Source organism: Lutjanus erythropterus, chromosome 11 (genome assembly GCF_056507025.1).
Source record: "Lutjanus erythropterus isolate fLutEry1 chromosome 11, fLutEry1.hap2, whole genome shotgun sequence".
NCBI classification, from domain to species: domain Eukaryota; kingdom Metazoa; phylum Chordata; class Actinopteri; order Lutjaniformes; family Lutjanidae; genus Lutjanus; species Lutjanus erythropterus.
The window spans coordinates 22,152,746-22,176,036 of NC_139327.1; the positions used below are offsets into that span (position 1 = coordinate 22,152,746).

General features: G+C 40.4%; 1 protein-coding gene across 12 annotated transcripts in view; it reads right to left on the minus strand.

The window, feature by feature from the left end:
* synj1 (synaptojanin 1) overlaps positions 1–23,291 on the minus strand; it is a 34,883-nt gene that overhangs the window by 2,033 nt on the left and 9,559 nt on the right. For 2 of the 12 annotated variants that reach the window (XM_084731300.1, XM_084731301.1), the window contains exons 7-31: positions 21,362–21,423; positions 18,778–18,874; positions 17,356–17,531; positions 17,194–17,275; positions 16,947–17,099; positions 15,199–15,364; positions 14,752–14,775; positions 14,076–14,267; positions 13,514–13,598; positions 13,045–13,185; positions 12,771–12,963; positions 12,518–12,676; positions 12,226–12,382; positions 11,518–11,644; positions 11,138–11,350; positions 10,962–11,040; positions 10,066–10,231; positions 9,790–9,969; positions 9,641–9,679; positions 9,146–9,274; positions 8,887–8,925; positions 4,759–4,800; positions 3,975–4,027; positions 3,602–3,791; positions 2,413–2,726 (exon numbers count right to left, since the gene is read on the minus strand). In XM_084731300.1, coding sequence (XP_084587426.1) covers positions 2,413–2,726; positions 3,602–3,791; positions 3,975–4,027; positions 4,759–4,800; positions 8,887–8,925; positions 9,146–9,274; positions 9,641–9,679; positions 9,790–9,969; positions 10,066–10,231; positions 10,962–11,040; positions 11,138–11,350; positions 11,518–11,644; positions 12,226–12,382; positions 12,518–12,676; positions 12,771–12,963; positions 13,045–13,185; positions 13,514–13,598; positions 14,076–14,267; positions 14,752–14,775; positions 15,199–15,364; positions 16,947–17,099; positions 17,194–17,275; positions 17,356–17,531; positions 18,778–18,874; positions 21,362–21,423 — 3,258 coding nt within the window. Of the gene's footprint in view, positions 1–1,392; positions 1,417–2,412; positions 2,727–3,601; positions 3,792–3,974; positions 4,028–4,758; positions 4,801–8,886; positions 8,926–9,145; positions 9,275–9,640; positions 9,680–9,789; positions 9,970–10,065; positions 10,232–10,961; positions 11,041–11,137; positions 11,351–11,517; positions 11,645–12,225; positions 12,383–12,517; positions 12,677–12,770; positions 12,964–13,044; positions 13,186–13,513; positions 13,599–14,075; positions 14,268–14,751; positions 14,776–15,198; positions 15,365–16,946; positions 17,100–17,193; positions 17,276–17,355; positions 17,532–18,777; positions 18,875–21,361; positions 21,424–23,291 lie in introns of all 12 variants that reach the window. The other 10 variants (XM_084731312.1, XM_084731304.1, XM_084731303.1 and 7 more) reach the window with 10 other exon arrangements.

The window sequence follows — 23,291 nt, forward strand, 5'->3', positions numbered from 1 at the left end:
TGTTATGTTTTCCTACCTAATGGATCATACAGTTTTACTACAATGTTTTTTCTTTTGCTCAGAACAAAGTTTAAAGATACCCTGTGGAGCTTTCTGGTAAACAAACAGTTATGCGTTTTCTTGTAGTATTTCTTACTTAAGCCTAGTGTTTGGGTTCTTAACAAATCTATTGTACCAAATACATTTCCTTTTCCATAAAGAATTTGCAAAACCGCATTGTTTATATCCATGTTTACATCAGTGATCAGTCATCTTCTTCATTTTAACACTGATGCATTTCTTGGTGTATTACTGTCAATCAGTTGAATAATGAGATATTATATTTCTAAATGCCATGCCTTATAAACAAAATTCTGTTCTTCTAGATATCCTTCTACCTCATTTCCCAAATCCATTTTTCATCAAACACGCTCACAGGATTTTACATCCCTTGAAACTCATCAGATCAATACTGAGCTTGGTAAATTAGCTTTTACTTTGCTGCACCAAATAAATGGAACATTTTATTGTTATTACTGATGTTGAAAACATATCATTTTAGCCAATATAACTGTAAACTCAGGGGACTTCTGTAAAAGAGCATAATGCTCAATCAAGTTTCCCAGAATAAACAATGGTTGACACTTGATAAATATGGCCAATCTTTAATTTATTATCACAACTGCCAAAACAACATGCACTGATTAGATGCATTGTACTGCTATTGTTGTATCTACTTTATATCTATTATCTGTTCGTCCATGTTTTATTGTTTGTCCTCTGAATTTGGCAGAAATGTGCATCGAGTCACACACAAGAGAACCCCCTCATCAAAACACCGGTCCATAATGCCACTAGGCGGCCAAAAACTCCACAGGGTACCTTTATTGTGACCACATTAAAACATTTACAAACGTATGGTGTTTAATTTACTACACTGACTACAGCTGACAACTGATGCATGTATCACAGTCCAAGTACAATCACCAACTCTAATACAAATGAAAAAAATAATACAAATTGACAAAATCATCAAATAAAATTATGAAGTCATTGCATATGTGCTCACCCTCAGGACCTGAACTACGGCGAGCAGATATGAAAGGACTAGTGTAGGGAGAATGGCCAACGACAAACATCACATTTTGTCTTTTTCATGTCATTCATGGTTTGATATGTTGACCGACAAAAAGAAAACAAATAATTCTCCATTTTGTGAACCTAGCACAAAACCATGCAAGGTCTTGCCGTGGACTAAAGGTTAAAATAACATAGGAGAAGACGTAAAAGGAAGGAATATCAATATGAAATGAGACAGGAGGAGGTTACTGGGTATGAGAGGTGGTAATATCAGAGCAGAGGACTGTTTGTGCTATGGAGGATGAGACAAAGAGGTGGTTTAATATCAAGTACCTGTTACCCTGAGGGCTTCTCCAGCTTGTGAGAGAGAGACAAATGTATCAGAGAGACAAAAGCAGGAAGAATGACACAGACAACTAAGCTCATCTGGTGTGAGACACAGAAGCAGAAAGAGTCTACCATATTATTGTTTCAGTCTCCACCTCCTTCACTCGTCACAATTTAGCATAAAATTCTTGTCTTGTATATCGAGCAGAATTAGAGTAACTATCTGTAGTACATGATTTAATTTACAAACCCTAATTCCCAAAAAGTTGGGATGTCGTGTGAAATGTAAATTAACATGGAATGCCATGATTTGCAAATCATTTCCTTTTGATGCTTAAAGGTACATACAGGCTTTGGAGCAATACATGCTGCCATCCAGACAACATCTTTTTCAGGGATGTCTCTGCTTATTTCAGCAATAAAATGCCAAGATGCATTCTGCGTGTGTTACAACAGTGTGGCTTCGTAGTAAAAGAGTTTGAGTGCTAGACTGGCCTTTCTGCAGTGAACTGACTCCCGCAAAAAATGTGTGGTGCGACACCACAAATACAACAGAGACCCTGGCCTGCTGAGCACTTGTAGTTGTATATCAAGCAAGAATGCAAAAGATCTTAACTCCAACATTTAATGTCTTCAGTTCCCAAATGCTTACTGAGTGTTGCTAAAATAGGGTGATGTATCACAGTGATAAACATACTCCTGTCCCAACTTTTTTTTTTTTGGAATGTGTTGCAGACATCAAATTAAGAATGAGTGTATATTTACAAAAAAAAATAAACTTCAACAGTTTGAACATTACATAAATAATTAAATACACTGTCTTTCCACTGTACCTAATTGAATATGGGATTGTAAATCATTGCATTCAGTTTTTATTTATGTTTTACACTGCATCCCAACTTTTTTCGAATCAGAGTTTCTACATGCAAGCAGAAACATCTCAGTGCACTCAATAAATAATTATCTTAGTATTCAGTTCAGTTGCTGAAATTCCAATAATTCAATGAAAGGAAAATTGGCACCAACCTGTGCAGCTGGGGCTGTCTCAGACTTGGCAGCATCAGGCGGCAGAGCATGAGAGGAGCGGGAACGTGGCGGGGGTTTAGGAGAGGCTAGAGCTTGTGGAGGCCCAGCAGGGGCACCAGCAGCAGTGGCAGCAGCAGCAGGAGGAGGCCCTGCTTTAGGAGCTTGCTGTGGCTGGAGTGGAGCCGGAAGTGTGGGCTGCATTGGTGGTGGGAGTTGGGACTGAACTGGAGGGGCAGCTGGTTGAGGCTGCATGGGTGGCTGCAAGGGTGATGGAGCCTGGGGTCTCGCTGCAGGGGGCTCTGACAGTGGAGGACCTGAGGGAGGAACAAGAACAGAGTTAAAGCTCAACTTCACTGCATGGCATTAAAAGGACAGTTTGGATTATTCTGAAGTGGGGTTGTATGAGACACTTATCCAGAGTCAGTGTGTTACCTGCAGTAGATGGTGGTCAGCACATCTCCAGTGTGGAGAAACAGAAAAGAGCAACCGCACAGAATCTAAACAATATAATGCTGTGAACATGGTCAGCAGTAAAACATATTTTACCCACTTAAAAAGGGGCCATCTAGAAAAAAAAAATTAATATCCTTTACATGTATAGTATATAAAATATTTTCACCACTTTATATCTCCATTAGTCTTTTCTGATGGGAAACCACCGTTATATGAGCCAAATATCACTCTCTCCTACTCAACCAACAGTTATTCTACCTCGCAGTACACAGGAGTTGCTGGTCGACTGCTGCCTTGATTAGCTAATTAGTTTGTGTTATTGTGTGCCTTTTGTAGATCTAAACTAACCTTTTAAAACACAGAAGACACACAATATCATAAACAAACTAATTGATCAAGGCTGCAACTCTTGTGTTCTGCAAGGTAAAATGTCTGATTTTGTGAATGGAGTCTGGTTGCTTTAGACAGAATATTTGTCTCATGTAATGGCAGTTGCCTGTTGGAAAAGGCTGATGGCAAGGTAAAATGGTGATCTAAATGTAGCATATACTTAAACTGCTGAAATATGTTTTGCTATGGACCCTGTCCACAGCAGCAGATTACTTGGCTTCTATGCTGGTACTGCTTTCTGCTTCTCCAAACTGATACAACCCCATTTAAAATAATCAAAAAATAAAAACACTGTAATTTTCATAATGTAGTATATTACACACTGTGCAAAAACTCATTTCCTTACCCAGAGGCAGGTCAGTCGGTTTGGCCTGTGCACTGGGCACAGGTCTCGGGGCTCCAGGGTGGGTGTCTGCTATGGGCCGAGGGGCCCCGGGATGCACCTCTGGGATGGGTCTGGGTGCTCCAGGGTGAGAAGGAGGTGGCGGACGAGACTGAGGGGGCATGCTGATTACCCCAGCTCGAGGAGGGATATTCTGGATGACAAAGAAGAAATAGAAAATAGGGAGAAATTAACTATTGGGATAAAAGGCACAGACTGTATGAAAAGTGAAGCAGAAATGAAAGTGCCTTAATCCTCTTTCTAATGGTCAGCAGGGGCCGACTGCTAAGAGAAAAATCAATAGAAGAAATAAGGATAAACAGAGTTGTAAACTCACCGGTCTGGTAGCGCCTCCAGGTCCAGGAGCTCCCACTGCTGTCTGGCCTCGACCTGAAAGAGTTAACACAGACAAACCAGTGACATTAGTAACACAAATGTTTATTACTATCCTGTATTAATCATGTGGGCCTTGGGAAATATAATAATATAAGGTATAGTACACTGCAAGCCCACCCCTGCCTACGACAGACAAAATTCCCCTTGGCTGACTTCATTATTAATGATGACTCAGTCATTCCTGAGCTGCAGGAGGTCTCGAGCAGAGGCAGGCCTTGTTCTGTGAGCCAACTGCTTACCACACACCTCTTCTTTCACTATTCTCATGCTGAACCCCTCTCATAGCCTGTGAACATGTTCCCACGCGACTTAGATGTCTGCTTCTGTGTAGTTCTTCCCTGTACAGTCACCAAACGTAAGTCTACCCTGCTAACCACACACATCCTTACTGTGACGGAGGGATTCAGCTAACCACACACACACACACCATACAAATGGGTCACTTGAAGACAAGCCAAGTCACCAGCAGGCTAAGCAACCAAACCCTATTCTCCACCCTGGGGGTAGGCTTAATTTGTGTCAGGGAATAAACACATAACACAGGATTACAGTACACACACAGGGATAATAGCAGCTCCATATCACTCACAAAAAGTGCAAGAAAACTCCACACTAAAATGGGCTTTCGTGGGAAATATAAAAACCTACATAACTGTGGAACAATGCTCTGTTTTCATTGGTGCATTAATGCCAAGTGAGGCTACTTCATGCTTTGTGGCACTCACCTGCAGCAGCATCTGGCCGAGGAAGAGCGGGGCTTTTTGGTCCTTTGCAGCACAAAGGAAACCAAACCACATTAATGTTACACACAACTTGGTAACACGGAGCAGCAGGTGTTCCCAATGACAACACTTTACAAGGAGCACTAGGAATAGCGTGTGGTGGAAATAATGCAGCAGAGCAAGGAAGCCTGAGATGCTGTGAGTTTGAATATCTACCTGCCTGAGGTGGATTTTCTCCACTAATCACGTTGGATTAGTGTAGCTGAGCTGACTTTAAGACCATTTTAAGTCTGGACCAAAGGGATTTCCCTTTAACTCACTTCATCTCCCCTGTTATTAAAAGACTATAATCACCAAATCAATACTTGTTCAGTCCATAATGAAAAAGGGCATGCATGTGAAGTATCGTGTTCCTCATTATATGGAACTGTTTGAGTCAGATGGTCTCTGTAATGTGTGTAACATCATTACTCCCCATTATAATTAGAGCCTGATATATCAGTCATCCGATATACGGGTCAGATATGGGTCTATAAACAGATATACCAATATCAGCATATGCTTACTGATACAAAAACATTTTTTACAGAACATAAAATGCAGAAAACTATGCATGGAATGATTTCAATTTAGCACAATGGAGAATTTTTATGAGGACAAGAGGACTTGCCTGGCAGGTCTAATTGCTGAGAAGATGTTTCTTGTTTTACAACTTGCCCCTAACTGCCTGACAGTCTTAAAATAGTCAGCAATTGACTATATATGCACAATGCCCACAGAATAGGTCTAGGGCTGTTTTTATTCCAGCTAAAAAAAAATCACTATTTCAGCCACCATAATGGTAATCTGTGAATCTTTACTCACTAAAATCTGTCTCGAAAATCCCATATCAGTTGGGCTCTAATTATAATGATATAACAGATTAAAGTAACATTGTTTCGATGCATATCTTCCCTCTTGCACAAACTGTGATACTTACTTTCAGCCCCTAATGCTAATTTTTACAATAAAAAAACAAAACAAAACAAGAAGTCTCATTAAGAAAAATACCTTCCCCCATTTTCTGTTATTTTTATTACCGTGTAACACTTGTCACTAATTGGTGGGGATGTATTACACTTAAAGCCACAGCTCAATATTAAATCAGGAAGAGGAAATTTTGTTGGGCTGCAACTAACAATTATTTTCATAGATGATTAAGTGGTCAATTATTTTGTTGATTATTCGATTAATAGTTGTTTGGTCTGTAAACTGTCAGAACATAGTGAAAAATGTCAATCTGTGTTTCCCAAAGCCCAAAATGACATCCTCAAATGTCTTGTCGACAACCCAAAGATTACTGTCAGTTTTCCCAGTTTACTGTCATGAAAGACTAAAGAAACCTGAAAATATTCACAAGTTATAATCAGAGAATTCTCACTTTTGCCTCCTTGAAAAATTACTCAAACCCATTAACTGATTATCAAAATAGTTGGGAATTAATTTAATAAACAATTAATAAAAAAAAAGACATCTGGAAGTCTGAATTAACCACCAGTGGCAAAGTAATTGTGAGAGTGTATGTGGTCTCTCTAGCCCTTAAATCTCTTTGGTACTTGCATTCTGCTTATTTTGAATTTAAATAAGCAAAACCGTTTACCAGACACATCTCTCCCACACATACAAACACAACTAACATGGTCCACAATGATGCAGAATTGGTCAACAGTGACTCATCAATGTCAGAAAAGCACCAATAACATTGATGACTGGGTGTAATACTACAGGGATTAGATGACATTTAAAGACACGCTGCCAGTTACCTTCACTGCCTCTCCTACCAAGCAGTGGGCTGGGAACCACCCCACAGTCTTTAAGTCAAAGAAGGGAAACAGTGTTTTCAAAATAAAGTACAGCAGGATATAACAAACAATGATAGATTAAAAATAAAAGATTTTTAGCTGCAGCAGTGTTTGTGGCACAATATTAAAAAAATACATCATGACCTGCCAGCTACTCCCACAGTAATTAAATTCAAATTAGGGCAACAATAACAGGGCAACAGAGGTAATAACACTCTTACAGCACTCACAGATGTACCACAGCAGGGAGCAATATTTTGAAATACTATTAAAAAATCACATTTTTTATGGAGTGATTAGATGATGCAGCAGAGGTACTTCATTTTGAACTTGACCGAAGTGATCATTCACCAACTCCTAACTTAACAACCTCATGAGCATGTACTTAGTCCAGGTGTTTTTCACCTAATGTCGTGTTCCCACTAAAAAATTGTAGCCCTGATTTTCCTCTTGGTGACGGTTTTTGGAGAACGCTGTCAAACGCTCCCACATCACAGGCAAATCGATACTCAATCCCTATCGCTATGTGTGCACTGTTGAAAGACACAATCTTAAGCTTGCTGATGCCCAAAAGATATCAAACAGGTTTTATATCTGGTCATGTCAGGGATGAGTTGGGGAGCCATACAACCAGCTACAGCCAGTGAGAGCGGACATGGGCTGAGGGAGGAGAGGAGATGCAAAGGAGAGAGGGAAGAGCAGCCAGAAAAGCCCAAATATAGAAAAAATAGCCAAAGTGTTTCCAAAATAGTAGTATTACTTTTAAGGGTATAAAGTAGTTTGAAGATTCACAGTGATCTGAACACTTGGAAAGTCGTGTAGTTTGACCAAGGTATGGGCATGATACTGCAACTGTATGGCAGAGTTCCACTTCTGAGACCAATTTGGGTGGATTGTTTTGAAACCATCCCATGTTTAACAAGTTGAAACATCCAGGACAGCCAAGGGATGTGTACACCCAGTCAGGTGTGGGAGAGGGTTCACATCATGATAAGGGTGCACCTAACGATAATTTTTTATACAATTAATCCAACGATGATCTAATGATGAATTTATCAATGAATGTGACAATTATTCTTTTTATTATTTGATTCGTGTAATAATTCATTTACCTAAAACAAATATTGAAAACTTATCTAATTTTTTAATATATCTTTATATGTTAAAAACTAACATTTCAGACTGTCTGTAATTCATTTCAATTACTTTCCTCACCCCACACTGATGCAAAAATACTAACTAACTAACTAACTAATGATCCTGCATATCACTCAAGAGAAATAAATCCATGTCATAACCAGTTTAAGTTTTAAGCAGGATCATTAGCAGTGTATTTTTGCATCAGTGTGGGGCGAGGAAAGTAATTGAAATGAATTACAGACAGTCTGAAATGTTTTTAACGTATAAAGGTATAAAACAGCCGACACTGATGTGACTCATGGTGTAAAGGTAACAGCAGCGGTGCAGACATCACTTTAAACAATGGAGCAATGAAGAAACATCTAGAAAATCTATCTTAAGTCAGAAGTAAACATGGCGATGCTGCTGCTTCGCTGCTGCAGGAGGGGGGCAGAGTGCTCAGTGCTTCACTTCCAGCACTCGTGCAGAGCAGCTGACCTGCTGTGTTAAGACATGTCTAGTTTGTGGAGCTAAAAAAGAGCCAAACTTTTGCATCTTTTTCTAAAATACTCCTGCACTTTAGATGATCACGACGAGACTCTGCTAGGCACAGCAGTTCATAGCAACATGTCGACGCACATTATGCAAATAATAAGTGATGACGTTGATGATGTCGATTACGTCAACCAAAAACCCCAGCCCTTGTCATGATAATATGTAAGTGAATAAATATACTTTTTAAAATTCAAGTATCATACAATTAATTGCAGACTAACTTTAGTTGTACTATGCCCAGTGAAAACACCACTTTCCAAAGCAAATGCCTGAATGGACACCTCTAATAAGCTAAATCAAATTTGTGGGCAGGCTGTGCAAAGTCAAAACGATGAGTCGAGAGACATTAACGCAAAGCATGATCTGAAATACTGCAGTAAAACTGTCAACAATCATATATGAGGGCCAAAGTCAGGGTTTCCTATCATGAACACCTGTACGACAGTTGAGCTATTGTACGTGTTTCACTGGATTATCGATGATGACACCTTACTAAATCAGCACGAATGAAATGTGCTTCTCTGTGTGTAGCGTCACATGGAAAACAGCAGCCACTATTTTAAATGCTTCAGCAATGTAAGCACATAAACACACAATTCCACAGCAATCACTTTACCTGCAGACTCCCTTCTAACTGGCAGAGGGCTCATGCCTCCTTCAGGAAGGAGATGAAGCAGTGGGATAAAGGTGAAAATGTTAACACCTGCCTAAAGTATCTCATACCATAACATGCTGAAAAATTAATATCCACACTCTCAATGTAGGATTTTATTTAAATGCTCAGACTAAGTTTGCAGGTTATATTTCTATGATCAGATGTCAGAAACTATGACTTAAGTCATCTGTATACAAGAAGGATAAGGATGATACTTTACCTGAAGGTGGCGGTGGGCGTTGAGGGGGTGCCGGTCTGGCTGGAGGGGCTTGAGGACGAGGGGGAGGTGGGCGTTTGGGCTCAACGCTTTGAGATGTGGGGGCACCAGGCTGGAAGTCAACAGGAGGCCCTGGAAGGAAAAAAACGTGCAAATTTATATGATATTGATATGGGTTGTTTCATTATCCTTTTGGGTGTTTAATTCCTTTCTATGTACCTTGGTTATATGTAAAAAGAAAAAATATTTTTTCTGGAAAAAAAACATGTCTTAATGGCTTAAATGTTAAAAAAACATAAACAGATTATTTTCTTTGACAAATCACACTGGTCAAACACATAACCATTTATGTGCCCTATTTCTTTAAGTCAAAGCGCAAACAAACACAGCACACATTTCCATACTGCAAGATAAAACAAGAGGAAATGAGTAGTTTACTGTAAGTCACACCACAGGCCTTCTAACACTACACAGAGATTTATTCATCACACATTTTACCTGAAATTTCTCTCCTCATTGATGATGGGCTTAAATCTGCTTCCATGCATTACAAACAGAACAAAATTATTTATATTCCAAAGACTGGAGCCTGCACATATGATTGGACTGTACTTTCAGCAACCAGGTGTGCATCATGCTGCATTTACCTTGTGAAGGTCGGGCAGGTTGTCCGCGACTAGGCCTGCTGGGGACCGAAGGTTCTCCATGGGTGGGTGAGGGACAGGGACTGCTGCGTGGGGAGGGGAGAGGGCTGGATCCGGGGCCAGAGCCGGCTCCAGGCTGAAGGTGCTGGGGAAGAATCTCCTCCACCTCATCATCCACATCACCTGATACAGAAGATTAATGATAAAAATGAACATATACTGGCAATCATAATATGCATTTTTTGTGAATAAGGATTGGGACTGCTTGTCACTCCTCACCTTCCATGTCATAATCATCGTCGCCCACGTCCGTGTCCTCAGCGAGCAGGGTGGAGCTGGCTGAGGTGGGAATGCTTCCACAGATCCTCTCCACGCTCATCTCCTCCTCCAGACTCTTGATCCAGCCTGGACTCTTCAGACGGATGTCAATCACTTTGCCAAGAACCTACCATGTAACCAAGAGACATATATCATTTTTACACCAAAATTAACACGTTCATGTGGATTTTGTAAATGCATGTAAACCCACTGAAAATAGGTGATTGACTCCTTTCCCATTGCTTGTATACAGGTTTGTGTTTCTCTCTTTTTTTTGATGTAACAAACATGCCAGAAAACAGGGTAGTAAACAGTAGGAAGCAACATGGGGGCCAATGGTTATATTTTTTATGTTTTACTTTAGTCTCTCCTTCAAACTCAGTGCTGACTGATTTGGAAAGATGTTAGAGCGCTGCTTGAACAGAGATCTGTGGAATAAGGCTGAGATGACAAAGAGTCCCAGAAGTTACAATCCTTTATTGCACTGTGTGGAAAAAGGAGCGAAAATTGGCTTGTCCTCATGTTTCCATCACTGTCAACTGGAGCTGGAACTGATAAATACATGTGACTACCGCTGAGTCATTTGATCGAGGTGTGAATACCGATTGTAGCATTTACCACTGAAGACAAATGCCTTATGTTAGTGAGGGTTTTTTGTCCACTGGAAAAGGGACTGTGGACATCTTCAAATGTAGCACATGGTTGAAATTAGGGCTAAAATTATGTGACTTTGAGTTTATGCCATAGTGAGGGATACACATTTCATATTATTTGTTACATATTATTTTATTGTTATAACTTATGAGAGCATATATGTATGTACTCAAGAGTAAGTAATACAGTCAGTGATGACTTACAGTGGAAGCGCTGAGAGACAGCGCAGCAAGAGCAGAGTAACCTTCCAGGAAAGTCACCCACATCTTCTCCTCAACAAACCTGCATAAACAAGGACAGTGTCAATGCAGTCTAACTGTCTGGAGGTGATACACTTCTGTCTGTCTGGTTGTGTGTGTGCTGGGGATATCAGGCTCACCTGATGAGGATGACTTCTCCAAATTGAGCAAACTTTTCCAGCAGCTCGTCTATGAGGGCATCATCAAAGTAGTCGTCAGGGCCGGAGGAGCAGAGCGACACCAGGATGGTGCCGTCTGGCGGCCCCTGCAGGGCAATGACATCTTTGTAGACCTGGTGCCGAGCCTCTGGGTCGACCTCCAGAATGTCCACGTCTATTACTGACACCACAGGCCTCAAGAAAGACAGGAGAAGTTGAGGATGGTGATTACAGATTAAAGAAAAATAGCACAGTATTTATGTGCACAATTGCTGTATTCAGGATCTAGGGGATCAGTCAATTCCACTTAACACAGATGTGGCAGAAGAAGGAAATGCAGCAGTCTTATAGACATATCCTACCTGTGATCTGAGGTCTTAAGCTCAGCCCTGCCATAGTACTTGAGAGTTCCAGCACTCCAGGGATGATCTGGATCGTCCTCATTCTCCCCAGATGTAGAAGCTGCCCCAACTACATTCATCTCCTCAGCTGCAAAACACACACAAATGCACTTATGTACAGAGGTGCACAAATATATTAAGTATCCTTATGTTTCGAAAGTTCAGATCTCTGTTCTGTCATATGCAAGTTCATAACACAAAAACACTACCAAAAAACAAGGGTCATGTTAACCGTATATTGATTCAATTTTTTTAACAATGGCCGGCCATCATTTTGACAGATGAAAACAACACTGTCAAACAGATTACATCATTGAAGTAGCTAAATCTATCAGAAAAATATTCTCCTCGGAGCATGTGGGCATCATTGCTGACCTTGACCCCGTACTCATGCCTTGCTATCTGGGTGCTGACAGTGTGTTGAGGAGGTACGAACTGGAGGATTGTAGTTGCAGCTGCACCCCTGGTGCAGAAGGAGTGCATGCTGTGGGATTTCCTCACAGTGAAGTGAGTGTTTGCAGGACTGGAAAATCCAACACAAAACGCAACCTCTATAGCAATCATATTTTTGCTCGTGTAGTGATGCTGTCTTCAGTCTAGATGTCTGAGATTGAAGGGAGGAGATTACTTGGGCTGGTTGGACTTATGTGCAGTGGCTCTGCGTCTTACCTGTTTTGTCAAAGTTCCACTTCCTCCTCTTCCAGAGAATGCGGTCGGTCCAGGCTGGTGTGCGACATTTCTCACTGGTGTCATAATCCTCAGAGAAGAGGTCATACTTATAGGTGGGGGCAAAATCTAACTTCCCCTCAATAAAACCTCGGAACACCTGTTGAAGATATGTCTGCATTAAAATGGGCTATGAGCAGCAATGTCATGTTCACTGTTTTCTGTTTGGAGGAAGTGAAAGCCATTAGGGCTGGAAAATGGTTTGTGTGCAGGTGTGTTGTAGGTCAGGTCATACCAAACCAGCGTTCTTCTGGTCCAACAGCTGGTCCCCAGCTGTCAAGGCATCCCAGTTCTGCTGTTTGATTAGCTCTTTAACTTCCTCGTTGGGCAGGCTGATTCGATAGTTAAAGTCTCCACACCAGAAAACGTAGTCGTGCGAGTAGAGCAGACGACCCTGACAAGGACAAGATAGATATGGTCATGCTTACGTCGTGCAAAAAGGTGCTTTTTGTACAAAAAAATTCACTTTTTAATGCCATGGTTATTACCATGGGGAAGCTGAGTCTGCGTGTGATCTCGCTGTAGTCATCATTCCTCTCCTTGACCTGTGATTGGCCAGCAGCAAAGTGGGAGCAGACGAAGCAGATGCTGGTGGTGTGGAACAGCAGGCGGATGGCCACGCCTCCTTTATTGCCTGTAGCTCCGCCCATTCCAGTTTTCACAGTATCCACAGCAACATCCCTGGAAAGTGGATTAATACATGTTACCATACCTGTGATTTACAGTGTTATTTGATAAATGTCTACGTGTACAGTTTCTTACCTGATGAAGGGTGCATGCTGAGGGCGGATGAAAACAAACAGACACACTCCCACCAGCTGCTCTGAAGCCAGTAGCACATACTTGTGGTCCCGTGATATGTTTTTCTGTAGCTCAGCTGCCCAAAGTTTCTGGTTAGTAGTGCTGTGACAAGAACAGAAAGATGTGTCACAGTGCAGAAAATGAAAGAAAAACAAGCTCAGACAAGCCAGAAACATAAAGTGAGTCAGAGTGAGTTTTGAAATGATCCAAAACCCTTTTTGTTCTTCTTCAAGATATAAAGCCAAAAGAATTCTCAACTGAGTAAATCACAGTACCCTTGTCAGATCAGGCTTTAGGAGCCCAGTTCCTAATTCTTAATGATCTTATTACTGTCAGAAAAAAGTTTAGGATCTGAAATAACCACCTTTAAAATCATAAACAGGTGACAAAAACAGGATAGCTATCTCAGGAAGTAATCTTGCACACATACCTCGCACTGACAATGTTGCCAGCATTCAGTTCAACCATTTCCTCAAAACCGATGGCAAAGATATCTATGGGGTTGGCTTTGCTGTCTGTAAAGAGAAAAAAAATACACAAGGTTCAACATAACTATCTGATCAAAAATGGTATATTAACATAAGAATCGTAGCAGAATAGCAGAATAATTAAATAAAAAATTAATTTAGTTTTCCCAATGATCTATGTGCTAAGTGTTATAATTTTAAGATGCCACAGCCCATTTTGAAATCTGAAAATCGTCTGAGGCCCACCCTTATGATTCCTCTTGTTCACAAATAAATGCATTCACCTAGAAAATGCCCAGTCTGAATAATGTCAGTTGAGCTGTGGTTAACCATTAAGCTCCTACCTCAGCTACAGTAAGCAGTACCTGCACAGTAGTTACTAAAGGAGACTAAATTGTTTCCACTCCTCATACCATTCTATCTATATCAGTGTCTTGTCATTATTTACTCAGGGTTGTGGGAGAAAAATGATTCTGCATAAAATTGTAATACTTTGCTTGTGCAGATATATAAACACAAACATACCCTGGAACTCAGGTTGTCCTGCCTTCTTTGGAGCATCCAGCAGCCAGTCATTGAGTGTTTGGTTGCGGAAAGCGATGCTGCGAAACTGTTTACCCCCGTTTACATTCCAGGTGCCGACACACACCCGGATCTGCTTGGGCCTTGTGTATTTGTGGTAGTTCTGACACATCCCCAGCAATACTCTTGGGGAGGCTGTAGAGGACAGGAGTGTGGGATTAGAGTGTCAAATGGTCCAGTATGTGTGAGTGTGTGTGCAGGAAGGGTGACATACAGGGAAACAAAAATGGGAAAACACTAATCAAAAACAACAAAACCTATGGGAGAACATCCAAAAACAAGGGAGACTGAAACAATGTTCTAAAACATGGGAAAAAGGATACAAACCAGACTTTCTGAAATACACAGAACACTCAAATAATCAACATTGGTAATGGCTGATTTCTGTCTGTAAATTTCCCCTCAAATGTAACGTTTCAATGCAAATTCAGCATCTGCTTTCTTTTTTTAATCACTATTGCAAAAGTCTGATGACATGCAAGAGACAGAGTTGCACCAATACCAATATTGTTATTATGTATGAATAAATAATAATGAGCATCAAACACAAATGATAAGACAACTGTATGATGGGATGTAAAGATCCATCCACTGGGGGGCAGTCTGTCAGTTACTATACCTGATTGTAAGACCGGCTCAGTGACTAAGATTGTGTGCAAGAGCGGGGCGGGGGGAGAGAAGGGAGAGAAGGGCGGGTTAACCAGTGCTTCAACAGATAATGCTAGCAGAGCAGTTGGTCAGCATTAATCTAACTGGGACAGAGAGCTGACACACGGAGATTACAGTTTCCCACTTGACACAGAGCAGACAAACCCTTCTACTGTGCAGAGTAACAGGGCTACAACAGATATGGGTCAAAATTCGTTAATATATTCAAACAATTCTCCCTCTGGTGGAGCAGAGAGGAAAAGCTATTCTGGAAAATTACAAAACATAGAGTTGCGACATATAATATAGAGCAAAGGCTTGCTTTTGTTGCACTTTTCATGAGTATATTTTAGGCAAGATGTGATCTGTTGACTCAGTAAGATAATTATATCATATTACCCCTGTCTTGAAGAATTACCGTAAAGACTGGAAGTGGTGAGCAGGGCTCGAGCTTTGTCAGCCAGATCACTGTTGAGCGTTGAGCCCAGCCTCAGGATGTCTATGGCCTCCTGCTTTGAACTGTCAAAGAAGTTGTTCTGGATGGTCCTCGTCACAGAACGAGCTCCATCTTTTAGCTTCCCCGCCTACAAATAGACAGGCACACAAAAAATAAAAAAAGGATTAGACAAAATCACCTTAATTATTAGCGGCACTCACTTGACATGAACCAAGTCTGTACCTCCCACTCCAACCACAGAAGAGAAGAAAAGAAGGACCACATCAGAGAGATCCAAGTCATACATTTTTGAACTGACCAGGAAGAATCAAACCTGCTTCACAAGGTGCAACTTCATTTTTCCCTGATTGATGTGCAACACAGTTTGATTTAATGCCACATGGTGATAATTTTGATCTGATTACTCCAGGTTCATCCAATCACGACAGCAGATGTTACCAGATAACAATTGGAAATGATACTGTAACTTTTTCTTTTTAACTAGATTCCTGTTGGTCAGAGGAGATCTCCATCGAGGTTTAGAAAGTTGCCAGGTCAAGAAGAATGCATCACCAAGATACCTCAAGGGAAATAAAATCAAATTTTATAAATAAAATAAAGACGTCCCACCTATCCCATCCTCCATCCTAATCATCATTTACCCAACAGACACTCAAATCAGTACTGCACCAGAAATAGATCCACAGCTCAACAACAACAACAACATCAACTGGCTTGTAAACTTACCACACAGGTAGAGAGGTCCAGAGGACAGCAGAAAGAGACAGCACACAAGAGTTAAGAAACAGAAGCACGCAGTTCTACATGCAGAAGAGGATCAACAGTTCATGCAGAAGTCTGACACTGCATGCCCATTATAAGGTGCCATTTATGGTTAAATATCTAGGGTTGGTCTGATATCAATACCAATGTTGGAAATGCTTCCAATACTGCCTAAAATACTTGACCTGGTATCAGCAAGTATGTGAGTCTATACACTGATTTAATATCATAATAATTTATTAATTCATTAGTCTGGCAATAGGACTGCTACTTCCCAGCAGCAGCACATCATTTTTAACTTGAGCCAGGACATAGAACAATGATAGCAATCATATCACATCCAAAGAGTTAGTAGTACACAGCAATTAAAACTACTACTACTAATAATACACAAAGTTCAGGTATCAGAATCAGTATCAGGAAGGAAAAAATATATCAGAACATCGCTGAAGTGCACAGTAACAACTCAAGTTGCAAACTTCTGTCAACAAACTGCACAGGGCTTTCACATTCATTGTGTGAGCATTTGTGTCATTTCTATTTGTGGCAATTACTGTACCACCTTTCCATGATTTCATATACAGTTATTAGGCAGCTGTGAACATGCTCAATCTGAGATTAACTGGTCATGAGTTAGGTGAGAGTTCATACTAGTGAGAAACTAGGAACGTCTCTCAGGTTTACTGTACTGTACCACCTGGATTTAACTAGGCAAATACATAAGAACTACTGCTGTGATTAATATGTTTCAGCTGGCAGCAAGTTATTTAACCCTAACTAGTGAGTAGCTTCTCATTTAAACTTAAACTTAACTTAAACAACCATGCCAGAAGTCTTATCCTGTGGTCGTGGAAAAGATGTTACTCTTTTTGCCTCAATGGTTAAATTGTGATTTACTGTGAACTTTATGTATTTGTGTGTGTATTTAGTGTAAACATATTGTGTACCTTGGCCTTGCCATCCAGGGCGCCTGTGCCTGCGTAGATCTTACTGATGGAGTCTCCGTTGGCAGACCACATGGTCCTAAATACCTCCTGGAACCTGGCCACCAGCTGGGGTTTCTCTGTCAGGCCCATCTCCTCCAGCTGCTTTGGCAACATCTGGTGTGGTGAGGAACAGGGAGTTAGACTAAAAGTGTCATCACTAAAAAGTTTATAATAAAACAAAACGATGCACACTGTATCAGACTCCTACCTCAAGGGCAAAAAAGGCCTGGACACTGTTGGTTCTATCCAGACAGTCCAGGCAGTTGGTCCTAATGGTCCCACCCTGAGTCCTACAGAGACACATTACAATGTTAAGAGGGAATAACAACAACTGAAGACTACTTTATAGGTGTTTGTATTGATTTCTCACCTCGCGATGCCCGTCTCTCCAGAGTAGTAGAAGAAGCCACACTCTTCTATGAACTTGCTGAGGTAGGGTTTGAGGACACTGTGGAGTTTGTCTGCCTTGCCTCCCTTCACATTTTGATGGTAGTCAAAGTTCACCATTTTCACTGCTGCTGCATGCTCTGATGCCTTCAGGTGACTCTGAGAGTGACAGAGAGAGGAGGATTTATTCCTAGAAATTCAAACTGAATACAAAAGCGGTGTTCATGCCAGATGTGTTTCCTGTAACTATGAAGCATCAATACTTTGAATTCATTAATGGCTTGATTGTGGCTTTGATTGTCATCTGTATTGTTTTTTGGGAACTAGGGCTCAGCTGACAGTTATTAACACTATCAGATTTTCTTCCTCTTTAATAGAAAAGATATACTGTATGACTAAATATTTAGTTCACTTTGCTAGTCAATCACCCACAGCCCACACTAGATGAAAACATGGCCTGACATCTTGTGAACCATATTGTATAGCATACAAAGTGAAATTTTGGCATTTGAATCCCCACCTAATGAACTGGGACATTGTCCGTATGTGCCTTTGCACAAATGTAGCACAAAACAGGCGACTGTCCTTGTCAGACATGTTCTCACATGTCAGAAATGCTCAGTGTGGTTTTGGTGAGGAGTAGCGGCTGTAGAGTGTGCAGAAGGAGGAGGGGAACTCATCTAGACTAGTCTCAAAATCAATCAACAGTCTCAAAATTGACTAACTGGGATAGAAGCAGAGATGGAAGGTAGAAATGAAGGGCAGGGTGGTTCCAGTCTGACTGCCCCACATGAGAAGCTTTGTGGTGCACTGAAATCTTATAACTGGACACACACTTTATCTTTCTCTGACTATGTGGAAATCTGTTCTCTGATCTCACATCACAGATGATGAAGAAAGGCATTAAAATGTAAAGTAAAAAATTGACTCATGTAGGTTCATATTGATCAGCAGATAGTTTGTATGAAAATAAAATAGAGTGGAAAGTGATATACAGGCAAGCAGAAAAGAGTAGGAAGCAGCTGCACACCATGCAACGTCATCAGCACACCCATTCGCTCGTTCAGGACACTGAGCTGCTCTATTCATACATGTGGTTCAACTGGATTTCGGACTTGGGAGCTGGTTGAGTAAGTCTGGGGCATCTAATGTGGACATTTGCATTCACACATACAGTTTGTCCAGGTAATATCTAGAGAAGTGCAGAGCTGCAGTGAACGTGTGTGAAAGAGCTTTTGATATTGATCAATGAAGTGTACTTTTATACCTCAACAGTATGTTTCCTCTGTCGTTTTATGACTACTTTTATGCCACTTTGTTTTGGACTAAATCTGTTTCATTAGGAGCATCAGATAATTATCTTACAGTACATATCAGTTTAAAGGGACAGAACAGTTCCTCTCACCTGAAATGCTTTGCTGAGCATGTGTTCTCCTTCCTTACTCCCAAGCAGGTTGACAATCACCTGTTTACCATACAACCTCCGCAGTGCAGTGAAGTGTCTAGACAACACAGATACACACATAATAAGCACTGTTAAGGTTTAAAATGACACCACAGACTAATTGTGCACAAAAAAAACAACATTCATCATAAAATATTAAACATTTCATGCTTGTAACCAGTGCTTAAGCTTGTTAAAGAAGACCTCTCAGTTTATCAGTCAGCAGTACAGCATCATCACAACTACTGGGCCACACCTCTACAGCACAGAGACAAAATACATCGTTTTGTATCTCCCAGCATTTTAAAGCTACTGACAGTCCTCTGTTTACTGAACTGTCACTTATAAATGTGTGGGAAAGGAATGCAAATTACTTTGAATGGAGAATGACAACGATGGCATACAAATGTGGATTTAAACTTTTTCAGACTCAGCGGTGAAATACGAATCTGCACTGAATTCAAAATCTGCATAAGCCTTATAGCTTATTTGTATTTCGATACATCAATACTTTCTTCAGCTGTGACACTTGCATCTAAATAGCCGAGGAAATACATTACATAAGACATGAGGCGTTATCATAGGGTGTACTTAGTAGGACAGTTTCTTAGGAGGGCCTATGTTTTTTCAAAGAAACTGGTGGGACAAAAGTAGGGACAGTGCCAAGACGAGAGACTTTAATAACCTTCAGCCTTTGTAGTTTTGTTGGTTGAACAGATACAAATAAAGACATATCCGTGCACCTCTTGTTATTTGATCCTATAGAGATAAACATCCAACAATTGACCCAGGAGAACCTCATATTGCAGTTTGAAATAACTTCCGACTACACCAGATATATAAAAAAACGGTCTGTCCGAAGGTATTTATTAGTTTCTGACTGAAAGAGGGAAAACTGCAAAATTCCTCAAAATTACAGTATCTCTGAACCGTCTCTGTAAGCAAATCACACACATTTAGACTATTCAGTGTGATCTCTTCTTAACAACTAATGTAATATTTTTTCACTTCCATTCACTGAGCCTCCCCTGAATCTGTATGGAGGCCCTCCTCTCACTTTAAAAACCTCTGGATTAATATATTGACATGAAACAGCAGCATCATCCACTGAGAGAAAAGGTGACAGAAGCTACACCTGGTTACTGTTACTGTGTTTATAAAAAGATGTTATTGTTGGCCTTGTACTATCTACAGAACTTCAACAGAGACATATCAGGCTGTCACTGCAGAAAACTGACTGGTTATAACAAAGGATGAGTCCTGATCTGGGCAGATACTGAGAAAAAACTAGTTGCAGAGCCAACTACTTGGTGTGAAAAAATGACTAATTCATGACAAAACACAAATGGTGTACCATCTGACATGCTTGTATTGACATGTTCAAGATACTATTAACCAGAGGGAAACTTGATATTATTACTGAGTTCAGCCCTGCATCCTGGCCAAATCCAAGATGTTTACAATTTAAAGTACAGCTGATGGTCTTCATAACTGTTTATCAACATATTGCCTTGAACCGAGTGACCAGAATGACCGCTCTGAGACTGATCTGTCCTCTAGAGGGCCTGGGTTTAGTCCCAGTGACAATCCACATGGCTTAAGTGTCCTTAAGTAAAGTAGCAGTTCTAAAAAGATGCTGCTCTGTTGCTGACCAGCATCTGTAATGTGTCTGTTCTCAAATGTAATGCCCAACATAAAGTTAAAATGAACTGGCAAAAATATTCACAGACTTATGATAACAAAAAAATGTATGTCAGCCTGATAACAAAAAATGTATACGAATACATTTTTACAGCTTTTTTTGAGCATTTTTTTTGAGCATTTACACTCGAAATTACATTGTAATACTCGCAAACATTGAGCTACTTTCTGTGCAGAAACAAGACAAATGTTGTTTTAGATAAGGATGATTCCTAGGAGGCTCATATTTGTCACTGCCCACCTGGTCTCCACAATTTACTGCCAGTTACGGCAACATGATTAATCAAAGATCCAATCCAAAGCTGCAGCACAGCTATTTTTGCAACTTTCTCAGTGAGATTTGGAAGGATTCAACAACTGAGAAGACACAATCTGCATAAAATAAGTCTCTGGATCTGTATGCTATGTATGTGCAAGTGAAGAATTTCAATAATTTTATTGTTGCTGATTTATAAAAAGCTTTAATGCACAGACCCACACATTTAAGTAAGTACACTGTCAAATCACCTCACTTCCAAAAGAGATGAACAAAAAGTCACAGAAGGACTTTTGAAAAGAAACTGTCAGCAATAAATGTAAAATACAGGTTATTAAGGTCGACAGCTAATCAAGGGCTGCCAATGTGTCCTTTCTGTTCCCTGCAATAAACTGGCCTCTGAGGACACACTTCAATTAACATCTTCTCCTTCAAGAGTCTGGAGAGCTTTTCTCTGTTGTGGCTCGGGTAGTAACTGCAGGAGACGTGGCATTATGGTGTCTCCTCTGTTCCTCAAAGGAGCGGTAATCTGTTGGAGGTCAGATAAACCAGCTACACACAAATGCACAAGCAGAATGTTTTAATTACCTTTCGAATGCTGGCGCATTTGCCTCAAATCCCCTTGAGAGTTTGACACGATGAGAGCCAACCTGCAGGTCACAGTAAAGACAAGAAAGACACAAGTCAAAGTGTCCTTCTTTTCTTAAAAACAAATCCTTTCAAAAGGAAAGGTGCGCAAACACATATGTTGCAGATGACCAGAAATCCTGGTGGTGAAGAATGACACTGGGACAAACATTTTGGATAACATTTGAACAGTAGAAACAAGACCTTAACTGGCAAAAAAAAGAGACAAAGAATGGTATAGGACAACAGCAACACAGGGACAGCAGGGACATTTGTTCATACAGAGACAAAGACGCTGAGCAGCAGAGAAATCTTGTTGCCTATCATCTCTCAAACACGTTTATTAGAACTTTTAATCAGATTCCCCCCCTCCTCTCTGCTTGCTTTTTGTCTCACTAATTATCCTTTATATTCCCTCATTTTCAGAGTATACTAGTGCTGACAGAATCAAAGAGACAGCAAAGAGCTTCACAGATAAGTAAAGGCAGGCATGACCACGCATGACCACACCTTGACAGGCTTAGTAGGACCCTTGCACAGTAGCAACTCACTCTGCACTGCAGGTTCTTACTTGTTCCCTCATTGCTCCCTACACATCCTGCGAACAAAGTCTTTAATAGCTTCTGACGGACTGAAAATAACAAAATCAAATGTCATCATCCCTGCTAACACCATCTGTCTTCCTTCTACTGGTCACTCAGTTCAGGTCACAAGTAACAAACTCACATTCTGGGTCTAAACCAGTCATCATATCACTGCTTTTTCTCTGCACACATCATTTGAATTCTCCTGAGTGCACTTAAACTATCACTGCGTCTTTACAGCTCCAGTCTCTCCCTTTTCTGTTGTACCGCCTGCTAATCTTTTCCTCTGCTTTGTGTTCATCTGCGTCTATTTTGGCTGGGCCTGTGACTGTGTTTGGCAGGGCGAGACATTTTGCTCCATGCTGCTGCCATTTTGTCACTCCTTCCTCTCTCCACTGTTGTGCAAGTCTACACGATGCATATTTAATAACTTCCTGAGATGGCATCTATAAAGGACTCAGGTTACAGCTGCACACCTCAGACCAAAACCTCCACTAAGATAACAGATAACACCTGCAGCGTCACTGGTCAAATCACCGTTTTAACTCACTTTTGACTGTTCAATACTACTAAAATAATTAAATGCCAACACTATATTTTAAGGTTACATATTTCACGCTACTTACTAGGTTTGTCCTTGACTAAAGAAACTGGCAATTGACTATTAATCATAGAATTTCCTCAACTAATTCATTAGATGTTTGCATCTACAATTGATTTACTAGATGTTTGAATGCAATTATTCAGAAGGATTTCTTGAAACCTAGTGCTTATTAAAGTCTAAACCATATTTGTGAATACTATTGCGATGCATATGTGATCATTTCGTACTAATGACTTATACCACTAATAGATCTTTCCCCAAAACATGTAAAATTAACGATTAACTAAGATTTTGAAATCAACCAGGACTCTAACAACATGTGTTAGAGGGATAGTTCGGAAGATAGTATAGTACCAGCACACAAGCAAGGCATTGCACTGCTGTAGACAGGGTCAACAACAAATGGTATTGTAGACAACTAAAAAAGTTTGTTATTCTATTGTGTGACTTCTGCTCAGTTACTTAGTTCAGAGTCACCAAAGTAACACAATAACACAAACAAACTAACAGCTCGAGGCAGCAGCAGACCTGCAACTCCTGTGCTGTGCAAGGTAAAATTGCTGTTTTTGTCATAGTAGTCTAGTTGCTTTGGAGACAGACAGAAGACTGCCTGACGAAAATTAAAGCACGGAAAATATTTTAAATATAGCATACACTTGAAGTGGAATTGATTCTTTTTAGGTGGACCTTTTTTAAGTGGATA